Source organism: Cladophialophora bantiana (assembly GCF_000835475.1).
Source record: "Cladophialophora bantiana CBS 173.52 unplaced genomic scaffold supercont1.7, whole genome shotgun sequence".
NCBI classification, from domain to species: domain Eukaryota; kingdom Fungi; phylum Ascomycota; class Eurotiomycetes; order Chaetothyriales; family Herpotrichiellaceae; genus Cladophialophora; species Cladophialophora bantiana.
The window spans coordinates 1,003,210-1,015,526 of NW_015971581.1; the positions used below are offsets into that span (position 1 = coordinate 1,003,210).

Sequence of the window (12,317 nt, forward strand, 5' to 3'; positions counted from 1 at the left end):
GTGAAGGATGAGCGGCAACTGACACCCAGCTCTGCCGACGCGAGGGATCGTTTGCATTATCAAACCATGTTGCAATACCTTGATATCAGTGAAAGCAACCTGCCGTCATTGGCCCTTTTGTGCAAGGATTCCCCCTCAAAAACGTCCATGAGGGGCATGAAGCTGTCGTGCCTCCGCAAAGTCGTTCTTCTCCGCCATCATAGTGACGTATGATTGGGATTGGCCCAAGGAGGGGGTCAAGTGTGATATACCAGGGTGCTGTTCCTCATGTCCGGAAAATGAAGATAATGGAGAGACTGTCGCGTGGTTTCTGAAGTTGCTAATTTCATCCTCACTAACAAATATTTCGCCGTATATACTAAAGCCCAAATTCAACATGGCGCCTCCACCAATCAAACACAAAGCCTTGCTTAATGTTGATATGGGGGAAGGGGTAAGCCGACCCGTTCCGACCGTGGGCCACATCATCTGATCAGTAGGCAGTACGGCAATTATGTCTGCGGTCCAGACTTGGAGTTGCTGCCGTTTATTGACCACGCCAATGTGGCATGTGGGTTTCACGCGGGCGATCCCTTGATAATGCTGGAAACTGTCAGGAATTGTAAGAAACATAATATCAAAGTCGGGGCACACCCGGGACTTCCTGATATACAAGGTAAGCTTCCGAGCCCGATCAAAGTCAATTCGACCTAACGCCATGGAGGTTTTGGTAGACGTGAGATCAAAATGTCCCAGGAGGAGCTGACAGCCATCACCGTATACCAAGTTGGAGCACTGAAGGGTTTCCTTGATCTAGAAGGTGTCACCTTGCATCACGTCAAGCCCCACGGTATTTTGTACGGAATGATGTGCCGTGACTATGATATTGCCAAAGCAGTTATGGAAGGAATCCCCAAAGGCGTTCCTGTCTTCGGCCTTGCAGGCACGAACATGGAAAAGGCCGCCAATGATCTTGGTATCCCCTTCTGGGCGGAGATGTACGGAGACGTGAAATACAGCAACGATGGCATGCTTGTGATTGACAGGAAGAAGAAAGCTTGGGATCTGGAAGATGTCAGAAAGCATGTCAGTCAACAGCTCAATTCACAATCCGTTACCGCGACGGATGGCAGTGTCGTGCAGCTGCCAGTGAAGGATTATCCAATATCCATATGCTGCCATTCAGACTCTCCTGGTTGTCTTGGAATAATCAAGACCACAAAGGAAGTGATTGATAAGTTCAACAAAGAACACGGAAGGATATGAGAATGACAGGACAGGGTCGACGCGTGGCACCACCTTGCAAAAAGGTTCACAGCTTCTTTCTTCGGGACCTACTTCAGGATTTGTCCAGGAGTTCCATGGTCCACCAGGGCCCTAGAAATGTACGGCACAAAGTCTTCACATGCTGCTTTTAATGCAATTTTCCATTTGTTGTCGATTTAGCGGCGTGCTCAACGAAGGCATAGGTTAGTCTTCAAGTCTTTTCTGTCGTGCCCATACCATGGGTAGGGTTAGGCCATGGCTGTGATCAAGGGCTCCAATCCGGACTAGGTCGTAGGATATCCAGGATAGTAGTGACGGGGGAGCTTCCATCCAAGGAGCATACTGGGTGTGACGGTTGCCCGTGGCTTGGACTGCCCAGAAGGGCTCCTGGACGGCTTCATGAGCGAGCCATAAGTTGATTCAATGAACGGATAAAAAGTGGTCAAAGGCATCAAGGATACAGATAGAATATAGAAAGGGAACACGTTTCCTGATTGAGATGCCGAAGTGAATCTTCTACTTGTTAGTGCCGCACCTAAATGAAGGGTTTCAGTAGGGCAGAGGATCGTTGCTCCACCGCTGTAACTGCCCCGGCCTTGCCCAGCTCGCCGTTTAGAAATATCTCTTGTCGGCTAACTTGCCTCAGAAAACTCGGCCCAGAGCAGACCACATCGTTATTCCTACTTATCCCCGAAGCATTACTTTATATTAAGTAAAACCACAATTTACTTCAACAATCAACAGTCCGAACTGTGAGTATCTCAGAGTCTTCATCCATCTGAAATTCAGAAAGCTAATACACCTTAATAGGGTGTAGAGGTAACATCTGTCGCTCTCATTTCATACAGATATGAAAGCCCCCGACATGCCCGGGGTTCGATTCGTAAGTCATCCTACTGCTAGTTGGGAGTGTGAGTGGTGTATCTAACTCTTACAAAGCCCGGTTCGGAATACCTTATCATCTCTTTTTTGCGCAATATTCACGCCTTTTTTCTTTGATTAAAAGACTTTTCTTTTTGGCTAGACCTGCAGCAGGTAGGAATATTTTGTGTGACAGTCTACCAGAAAGCAAAGCACATGCTCGTGACACACCTCCTTTGTCACTATACATAGTGTCGCCTGGGTAGAGCCACATACACATCTATCTAACCTGCCCGCGAGCTTACTTCTCAGCGAGATAACTAATGTAGCTTTCAAGGCTGGTCGCCAGTCGAATGATACAACATCATGTTTGATTCCTATTAAATAATGTGAGCCCCATTATTACAGTGGCGTTCCGTATCGGCTGACAACCTATCTAGGCTAATGAATACATTTGGTTTATTACTGCATCCATTTTTTCTCTTTTGGAATTCGTAGAAGTTGTTCTGTGCATCTATTTATTTGACGATCAAACCTTCTCGGTCTTAACTCGGCTCGTATTTGGAGATTCTCGGCTCCTCGTTAATTGCAACCCGTTGTGTTGTTCCATCCCGCATCTCAAGCCAACCTGATCATACGTCTTACCGCTTGCCTCGAGGAACTTCCGCTGATGGGCTCTCGAAGACTCACGTGGTGTGGCTTCCAAGCTTTCAGCCAGCGTCGTGGAATGCATGTACCAAAGCAGATTCGCGAGTGTTCCTGGCCGGCGTGGGAGTCACGACCGCTGCCTCTGCGATTGGAATGATACCAGGTCCCTGTCATGATGAGGGGGATCAACAAGTCCATCCAGGAAGCCCGAAAGGTTCGCGAATACTATATTTCTGGGAGACTGCTCCATATCGCCTGTTGATGAGATGCACATCGCGAGGAACTCTGCAAGCACACTACATGTTGTTAGAATTGCGAGCCGCCAGTAGCGATTGAACAGTGCGGCGAATGGTAGGGCGATAGTCGGCAGACCCGCATACTCGACGAAGAGAATTGCAGGTGGTGCGCGGCCTGACGTTAATTGCTAGGACGGTTCTATTGTCCTAGCAAGTACATCGAGCTGGGACTAGCACATCTTGTAGATGACTACCATAGCGGTGGAGAACCAGAGAAACTTCACCGGCACGATCCCTGCAGAGCTGAGACCGCAGAAGATGATGAGAATCCCTCCAAGCGAGACCATACGTCGAGTATACCACATCGACAGAGCTAAGCGCTGTGGGTTCGGCGTGGTGTTCTCGCTGCGGAAAGGTGCGCCGGTTCTGTCAATTCACGGAGGACGAATGCGTCCGTTTTGGAGGACAAAGCGGCTAGCTGTCAGCCTTGGGTCAAGGGGTTTGGCGCCACTCTCTCCTTCGCCGAGCTCTTTGAGGTCGCTCCACACTCCTTCACAGATCGCTGCAACGACTCCGTATATTCCGCTGGGGTCACAGGACAGTCGGGATTGTTGCCGGCTAAGCAAGAGGTGAAGCCCGACAGGGCAGCAAGCTACCGGAAACAGTGTCGCTGCTAGAAGCCCAGACCAAATTGCAGAAACGATAACGAGTGTACAAACACCCCGTCAGCAGGATCGGATGGATTTCCCGAAAACCTTGTCTGAAAACCCAAACCGTGTATGACGGGTGTAGCTACCGTGGCCAGCACATTTGTGAGTGCTGATAGCCATATCAGGGCTCCGGCCTTGATCAGCCTTCAAGGGTACGTGAGATAGTTGTCGGGATCCTGAAGGAAGGAGTCGGTCCCGGAAAGACCATTCGGTCTCCTGGGATTGTAGAAAGGTGCCAACCGCATGTAGCGCCATAAAAGGTATTTGGTATTGCCAAGGTCGGACGCAACGAAATTGCGTATGAGGGCCTTGCCCTCTCCTTGCAACTCGTTAGCACGCTGATAGAGGTATTCCATGGCCGCAGCAAGACCCGATGACAGTGTAACCACAAAGCCGAGATACAAGCCTCTCAGTGGCACTACAGTTTCAGTGGAATACGGCTCGCTCATAAGCTCGGATGCGCCAGAGTAGCTCCGATGGCAGTATGACCGGGCGACTAAGCTTGGTCCGCTCCTTCAGGAGACTGCCTCGTCTTATGGACGCGATGTATTTCCTTGGTCTCGTGGTTGTCGTGGTCGCGGGGATTGTAGCTGGGTCAGTTAGAGCGCAAGTCAGGCTTGACCAAAGGACTCCGGCATCCAGTGGTGGATCGAGGTCAATGCTAAGCTTGGGTGAGTCGGGCCATCTCGAGACGGGTTGATAGTCTTTCGGGATGGTGGATGCCATCTTCTTCGATTGATTTGGAAGTCTTGGACAAAGGTGATCTTTCCGGCGTCCGTCTATGCCTTCAAGGGAGTTGTGTCATCTATCACTGGCGTGCAGTGGCCTCCGGAAACCATCTGGCTGTAAGAAGGGGCATTACAAGGTGTCAAGTGCGAAGGCTTCAACAATGCAGAGATATCGCTGCGAGGCTGGGGAAGTGCAAATAAGGACTAAACCTCAATTAGCGACTTACCTACCCCGTTGCATTGGGTGGAATTTTCGAACGTGGCTATGTTAAAGGGCAAAAGTAAACACCATTGTCCCAATATGCTCCTGGCTATTGAGAATGCCTCAATAATGCTAAGCCAGGGGAGTAGTCAATCATGCAGGTACACGTAGGACGAAAAAGGGGGGTAGTGCACGTCGAGCGCGGGTCGAGCATCAACGACCTTCTTTGGCTCCCAGCCGAGGTTTTAATTATCAAGTATTGACAGCCCCAGGGAGACATAATTTGGCGCACCAGCCGGTCTCAGGTTGGGGGCATTCCGATGTATGTGACATTGGCCTCAAGGGGCCCACACGCCTTTCCAGGGGCATTATGGACTACGGACACTGCTCTGGCCAGAAAGCAGGCCAAGGTATAAAAACTGCGTGTTGGTACGAAGCGCAACATTAGGCAATAGGTTTCGAAGGGAGAGATCAGCCTTGTAGATGAGATAGACGAATCGGATGCTATTGTAGTTGAAGGTATGGAGTGTGCGACCCGTCACCCTGTACAAGTGGTATAAATCTTAGATATCTCGCCTGGCGCCGCATCGGAAAGGCCGCCCATGTGACCAAGCCTTCAGCCCTCAGGATCCGAATGTCGGAAGGGTATAATAAATGAGTACCGAATACAGGTAAGTGCTCCAGGTTTTTCTCCCCCAGATACTTTCCCCAATCTGTATACCTTGCCGTATAAGGGTGGTTCTGAACAATGCTTTACTACGACCTGAGCAGAATACGAAGTGCGGAAGGCAGAATCGCATTGAGCTCGGTTTGTCAGCGTCCCACGAGGAGACCGGGTTCGAGAGTGGAATGGACACGCGGCTGAGCCTTATTTTCAAGTACGCCAGGGCCAATGCGACGTCCCAAATGCACCCCTGGCAAAGCTCGTGTGACGGCCTATTGCAGATCCAAACATTGCGCGAAAAATACTCCGCTATCAACTGAGGATGGCGGGTCGGAGAGTCAGCAATTGGCTGCGGGACAGAGTTCGAGTGCTTCCAGAAGGTACCTTTTGGTGGCATAAGCAGCCACCTACGACGATGCCGCCGCGCTTAGCTCACTCGGACATGTCCACCAGAACCAATGTTCTCGAGGCTGGTGGGCACTGACTTCCCCAAAACGGCGCAAGGACTGAGAAGACCCCATGTCTGAATGTCGTAGGAAGGGCGTGCAGAGTGTGCAGAAGCCAAGGCTCTTACACACCCATTGACATTCATCCCAGACCTGCCTGAGGAGTCATAGACCCTATCCACCGATCTTCGGAGATTCATATTCTGGTCCGAGGAGAAGGCTGAGCGTCGCTCAAAAGGTACGGCCTGGTCATCTTCTCGCCCTCCTCCTTCTCTTTCGTTGCCATTTCTCCGCAAGGACTTACTGTATGGTCCGGCCTTGAGGACCACAGTCGAAAAGAAAAAATGGAGTACTTCGATTTCGATGATGCCTCCCACGCCATTCCGGCATTGGACCTCGATGATTGTTCGTCGGTCGCAGGCGAGGCCTGTGAGACTGATGCCACAGACTGTTATGAATCGCTCTTTTTCGACAAATCTGCCGCTCTTCCAACAAGTCGAGCACCAGCCATCAAAGTCTGCAAACTCAAGCTAATCAACAACGTTGAAATCGAGGCCATCCCACATCCTTCCGACATCACCGCGGAATACCCCATGTTTCGTGCCAAAGAGCCTTGTGATCTTTGCGCGCGAATGGGTCTCGATTGCTTCTTGGCTACAAGAGGCGCTCTGGTCACGGGCTGCACTTGCTGTATCTCTCTGTATCGAGAGTGCAGCTTCGTCCACCCAAAAATCCCCAAGGGCTTTGTCAACACCTTCCCGGGCATCGCTGAAGACCAGCAGATTACTGAAGGTTCATTGACTGAACGCAGGAAAGCCATGAAGTCAATGGAAGAGGGACGAGGCCGGAAGACTGGTGCTCGATTTCCGCGCGATGCTGTCAAGATATTGAAGCAGTGGCTTGCTGAACATGCCGAACATCCGTATCCCAACGAACGAGAAAAAGACGAGCTCAAGCAAGTTACCGGCCTGAAGAGGAGCCAGATCTCCAATTGGCTGGCTAATGCACGCAGACGAGGCAAGGTCAGGCCTGCCGAATCGGGTCCATCCTCACCCATGCTTGGGGCAATTGACATTCCCCATAGAGTCGACAATCCAGACATTGCAGATCTCAATCCCCTGGACAGATGGAAAGCTTCACCGCCAGAACACGAACCCGCATCCATGACTGCTATTGCTCGTGCCGTCACCTCCACGCCTCTACCTGTTCGCAATCCTTCTCTGCCAAGTATTCATGGCTCTAGGCCGAGCTCGAGGAAGGCTTCTAGCGAGGACGATTCATCCTTTTCCATGTTCCGTGCTCCATCGGTGAGCAGTTTTGGAACAAGAGAATCCAGCAATTCAGATCTTACCTTTGCCTCATCTCGGTCGAATCGATCCAAAGGATCTTTTGCGTCCTCCCAAGACCGACGCAGGCGTAGACGAGCTCCCGTGGCGCAACGTACTGCTGCGCAACAGGCCAAGTCGCGAGCAGCAAGGATCTTCCAGTGTACATTTTGCACAGACTCTTTCCCTGCGAAATATGACTGGCAGAGGCATGAGAAGTCTCTTCATCTCGCTTTAGAGCGATGGACTTGTTGTCCCAATGGTGGCACAATGACTGACGCACTGACGGGCATGGGCCTGTGCATCTTCTGCCGTGAGCCAAACCCTTCCGCCGATCATTTGGAATCGCACAACTTCACTGCATGCCAAGAGAAGACATTGCAAGAACGTACCTTTTATCGGAAGGACCACCTCAGTCAGCATCTGAAACTTATGCACAATACCAAAGTGCAATCTCACATGGATAACTGGAAAAGCACCACGAACGAGATCAAGTCCGCTTGCGGCTTCTGCCCGTCCAAGTTCACAACTTGGCAACAGCGAGCTGATCATCTTGCTGCTCACTTCCGTAATGGTGCAGACATGGCCAACTGGGGTGGCGGTTGGGGATTTGAGCCATACGTCGAAAGACTGGTCGAGAACGCCATACCGCCCTACCTCATCGGTCACGAGAGGAACACGATGGACCCGTATGTTGCGAGAGTGGCAGCAACACCGTCCGCCAACACCGATGCAGGATTGACCAACGGTACCTCTGCAGAAAGCACAGAGCCTGATCAAATAACCCGGGACTCTAACTGCTGGGGTAGACTGGAACAAGAATTGAGCAAGTTTGTGTCACAACAGAGAGTTGCTGGTCGCGTTCCGTCAGACAAGGAGTTGCAGGATCAAGCTCGCATGATCATTTACGAAGACAGCGATCCCTGGAACTGGACCTGTGCAGACAATCAGCAGTGGCTTGACACTTTCAAGTATCAACAGGGGATCGGAAGTGTCACAGACGCAATGGTGCCGACCAAAACCTTGGCTGAAGTGCCCATCTTAGCCCCGTATGTGATTAAGGGCGGGCTGAAGTCGAAGCCTACGACTGCCCAAAGCCAACGCAGGAGTTTGTCCACTGATACCAACTCTTTCCCAGGCATGACCCCTGACTGCGGTAGTATACCTAACTCTGCCACGGCAGCGACATTTGATAATGGTATGGAGCTTGACTTTGACAGCATTGACTTCAGCAACCTCGACCTTGGAATGGTCGACGATATGAACTTCGACCTCGGGCTCGACAACAGTCAAGGAGAAGGGATGGCATGTGGCGGTGGAATTGGCGTCTCCATGGCGCCTGCAACGCCATTCTCATCAAGCATCCAGGGTGATACATTGTTCGGCTCGTACGGGGTAAATCACTCCATAGGCATAGGAATGGACATGAACACAGGAATGCCGTTGCAGCAGCAACAGACACAACCTGGCAGCAACGGTCAGTTTATGGGTGACGGTGATCTGAGCCAGTTATCTGGGTACGTCGCAGGATTCAACTGACTTCGCAACCAAGCTGGGAGGGCAGGGGGAGAAAACAAGAGATTGGGTGAGAGTCGGAGAGTATTTCAACAATGTAACAGACAAGCACATTTGCCATGTGTGGATCTGCACTGGTCAGGCAGAGGGCGGAGGGCTCTTTTAAGGAAAGGAGGACATGGCGCCATTGGTTCACAGTCCCATCATCAGTGTCTCTGATGAGCAGAGCAGTAGAAAAGTAATTCAACCATCTTAATGAATAAATGTGGTCACGCCCTGCTGATGAAGCTGGTGATGTTTGTCTCGCGCCTTGCGTCTGTCAAGGCTGCAGTGATCCGCATCGGCAGAAAGAAGATCCGGTTCCGACGCTCCCACCAAATTTCTCCGTCCCTCGGAAGGGGGGAAAGACAATTCTTTGCTCCATTGTTCCTCTATCAGTTCGACTTCAACCTGGAGAGCAAGCATGTGAGTCTCAGTTCGTCTCTTGCACGTGTCCCCCATTTCTGTATGATCAGAGGTCTCTCAGGCATTAGAAGAAAATCAACCAGATCAAGACGGCTGGCAGCATTGACCAGACCATTCCAATACAGGACTGCTCTCAACCGCCACCACTGCCAGTCTCACATGTCAGAAAGGGAAGGTTTTTTTCTTCTTGGGCTTGTCCCGCGTATCTAGGATCCATCCCGCCCCAGCATCGCCCAGCATCGCCCAGCAGGCCCCTGCTGGTTCCGTCTCAACAAATCGACAAAAGCGCCTGCTGAACCACCAGGAGAACAAATCTTATCCTCGCATACAACCCACCTGCCTCCTATCTTGTCCTTTCCGCCTTCGTCCTTGGCTTTTGCCTGAGTATGCGTGACAATGTCGTGCAGCAGATTATGTGCATGTGAAATGGCCACATGCCATTGTGGAGGACCTCACAACATTCGCTGATATCATCTCCATCCCACCCTCACTTTGTTTGTTGCGACTTCCCACACAAGTGCTCCGTCCTCCATCGTTGGAACTTCTACCGCGGCGCCGGAACCTGTGTGCAGAACGAAAGTCTACTTACCTAGCACAATAATTCTTGAGCGCCTTGCACGAAGCAGACACCTGAGAAATAGTTCCCGTCCTCCTCGACATTGACGCTGAGAATGGCGTCAGCCGTCTCTCGACCTGATGCGAAAGTGACACGACCGGACCCGATACCATGTGGAGACCTCTCTAGATCGAGCATCTACACTATGATCCCCTCCGTAGTCCGGTCGAAGATACCGGTCTTGACGTCCCTCCGACATACCGCAAGAACGGTTGTGCTTCATGGCAGGAGCGCTCGCAGGAGAGCATATAACTTGACCTGCGTCGAGTCCACCAAAGAGAAGGAAAGTTATGGATTTGCATCGACCGCCAACTCAAGTGGATCTACGACTCCCACAGTCAGACCAGACACTCCGGAAGGAAGCGTACCTTCACAAGACCTGACCCTGAGAATTCTCCCATCTCTGGAGGCGAGATCAGGTGTAGACTGGGATGTTGCTCTCACCGGGGTCAGGTTATGGGTCAACGCCAAAACCCAGGCAGAGCAAGGAGGGGATCCGGTCGCCCTGCGGAGTATGCACATTGACGCGTTGCGGTATATGCACATGGCTCTTCCGTCAGATCTGACGACGCTCGAGATCCAGACTTTGCGAGCTAGCATGTCACCTCAACTCATTTCCCAAGCAGAAAACCTCCCAGAGTATCGTGCGGAACGACAGCCCAACATTCTCCGCCAGGGTGTTGCCCATGCTGTGTGCTGGCTTGTTGCTGGATTGCTGCTTATCTTGCCCATTGTCATGACGCTCCTCAACCGACTTCTCCAATTTGAGCGAGATCATCAAGTCACCGAGCGAGTGCTCGCCAACGGCATTGATCTGACTTCCGCTCTTGGTGAACGTGGTGTAGAGCTACACCAAGCGATAGTCCGCTTCAAGGATGGACGCGTGGGAGGCGCCTGTGTGGATCTTGGTTCGTGGTTTGTAGAGGGGATTGTTGGTGGTGTCAACGACGGCCTCGACGCTGTCGCTCAGAATCGACGGAAAGCAACCCCCCAAATGTCCTAGCTGATGATGTCCTCTCCTGTTCCACATAGAATTGAACCATTATAGAACTGCAAGCGAGCCACCGAGACCACCTGGTTCATCTTCTAACAGCATCGATGTGGTGATTATCTCGTGCGTGTGCTCATTCCCTCTTGGGGTCTTTGCTGTCCCGCAGGCTTTGACCACAGCAATTGGCGTAGCCGTTGCGCATGCTCAGCCTCACCAGCCGCGCCCCGCAGCTGACGAGGTCCTGCGCGGTTGGCGAGGCTTGAAGACAAGAAAGGCGTCTGAGTCTCGGCGTGGGGCAGCTTGGAGGAGCTTGTCTCCGCCCTTTGGAACTCAAACTCCCATTTCCTCTTCCACAACCATGTCCCTTCGCTTGCTTCCTTCTTTTCGAAGACAACAACTTGTGTTGGACTTGTGAGTGAGTCGCCGAGACGCTGACTGTATGGACTGACATTGTTTCAAGCTCTGCCCTGAGAGGACACTGTCCGGAGGGGCTTTATGTTTCTCTGACTCCTGGTGACCCTTCTCTCTGGGCCGCGGTCATTTTTGTGCGCAAAGGTAGCAGTCCTCCGCGCATTTCCCATGGCATCATCAGAAGTTTGGCTTGGCTCTGACTTGAAGAGCACAGGACCCTACGCAGGAGCGGTTCTTCGCTTCCAAATCTCTTTTTCCGACACGTATCCTGACCTGCCTCCTCTCGTTACCTTTTCGACCGATGTCTTCCATCCTCTGATCGTGCCTTTGACCACCTACACCTTTAGTGCCAATAGTGTTGATGCATCAGGCACTGTCAGTGCTTCAGATGAGGATCGTCTTCCCCCAGGAACGTTCAGTCTGCGCTATGGATTTCCCCACTGGTTCACAGCTACCCCTCTGCCATGCAGCAAGGATGACACTTTTGGTGCAAACAAGCAAGGAGGTGCGCGTCATTTGACTCCTGGCGACTTGGACTCTGACATCGTAGACGCAAATGAGGATCCTCAAGTTGATCGAGAACCACCGCGAGATCGCAGAGTCACCATTTTGAAAGTATTGCAGCATATTCAAGATGCATTCGAAGATGAAGGTTTGCTGGATAAACTCCCTCTCGAAACAGTTGGAGATCCCAGCGCGTGGCACGCGTGGCGTGCCCATCGTGGGCTCGCGAGGCGGCAGAATGAGCCTCAAACGCCGGTGTCCGAAGTCAAAGATGCAGCTCCTTCATCGCCAAAAAATCCCGGAGAGTGGAAATGGGATGGTGTCTGGGAGTCACGGGTGAGGAACGGTATCGAAGCTAGTATAAGTGAAGCCACTCTTTTCGGCAGTAGTGCTGGTGGCCGAGCCGGGTCTGTCGTGATGGACACCGCAAGCATGGACCCGCACCAACGATTGCTGGCTGCGGCTGATCGACAAATCCGCTTTACGAAGTTGAGCGATGAGCAATTCGATAAGTTGAAGGACGAAATATCAGTCTCTGGCCCTACCCTGCCTGTCTGATGGCGGGGCTCTGCAAAGATTCCGAATAAGCGAAAGAGGAAGCGAGTGTGGCCATGTCTCGGGGCCCCTCGCCAATCGAGCCTCGCTTGGCTCTCTAGGTATGCTCCTGCATGACCCATAATGGATAACGCCTGCTTCTTCCTCAACTTGAAGCTGGAAGAAGCTGTGGACGCTCTTGCTGTACGGACTCAA

General features: G+C 51.8%; 5 protein-coding genes across 5 annotated transcripts; 4 read left to right on the forward strand and 1 right to left on the reverse strand.

Moving 5' to 3' along the window:
• Positions 1-376: 376 nt before the first annotated feature.
• On the forward strand, positions 377-1,245 carry Z519_05356 (lactam utilization protein lamB; the record flags this gene model as incomplete). Its single annotated transcript, XM_016763096.1, has 3 exons — positions 377-433; positions 484-655; positions 704-1,245. 3 exons carry the CDS (start codon positions 377-379, stop codon positions 1,243-1,245), a joined length of 771 nt encoding a protein of 256 aa, XP_016620709.1.
• A 2,601-nt stretch (positions 1,246-3,846) lies between these two features.
• Z519_05357 (uncharacterized protein) lies at positions 3,847-4,149 on the reverse strand (the record flags this gene model as incomplete). The annotated part of the gene is made up of 1 exon (XM_016763097.1): positions 3,847-4,149. The coding sequence occupies one exon, from the start codon at positions 4,147-4,149 to the stop codon at positions 3,847-3,849; it is 303 nt and encodes a 100-aa protein (XP_016620710.1).
• A 1,935-nt stretch (positions 4,150-6,084) lies between these two features.
• Positions 6,085-8,604, forward strand: Z519_05358 (uncharacterized protein; the record flags this gene model as incomplete). Its single annotated transcript, XM_016763098.1, has 1 exon — positions 6,085-8,604. One exon carries the CDS (start codon positions 6,085-6,087, stop codon positions 8,602-8,604), a length of 2,520 nt encoding a protein of 839 aa, XP_016620711.1.
• Positions 8,605-9,716: 1,112 nt separating this feature from the next.
• On the forward strand, positions 9,717-10,664 carry Z519_05359 (uncharacterized protein; the record flags this gene model as incomplete). Its single annotated transcript, XM_016763099.1, has 1 exon — positions 9,717-10,664. One exon carries the CDS (start codon positions 9,717-9,719, stop codon positions 10,662-10,664), a length of 948 nt encoding a protein of 315 aa, XP_016620712.1.
• Positions 10,665-11,231: 567 nt separating this feature from the next.
• Positions 11,232-12,125, forward strand: Z519_05360 (uncharacterized protein; the record flags this gene model as incomplete). Its single annotated transcript, XM_016763100.1, has 1 exon — positions 11,232-12,125. The coding sequence occupies one exon, from the start codon at positions 11,232-11,234 to the stop codon at positions 12,123-12,125; it is 894 nt and encodes a 297-aa protein (XP_016620713.1).
• Between the last annotated feature and the right edge of the window lie 192 nt (positions 12,126-12,317).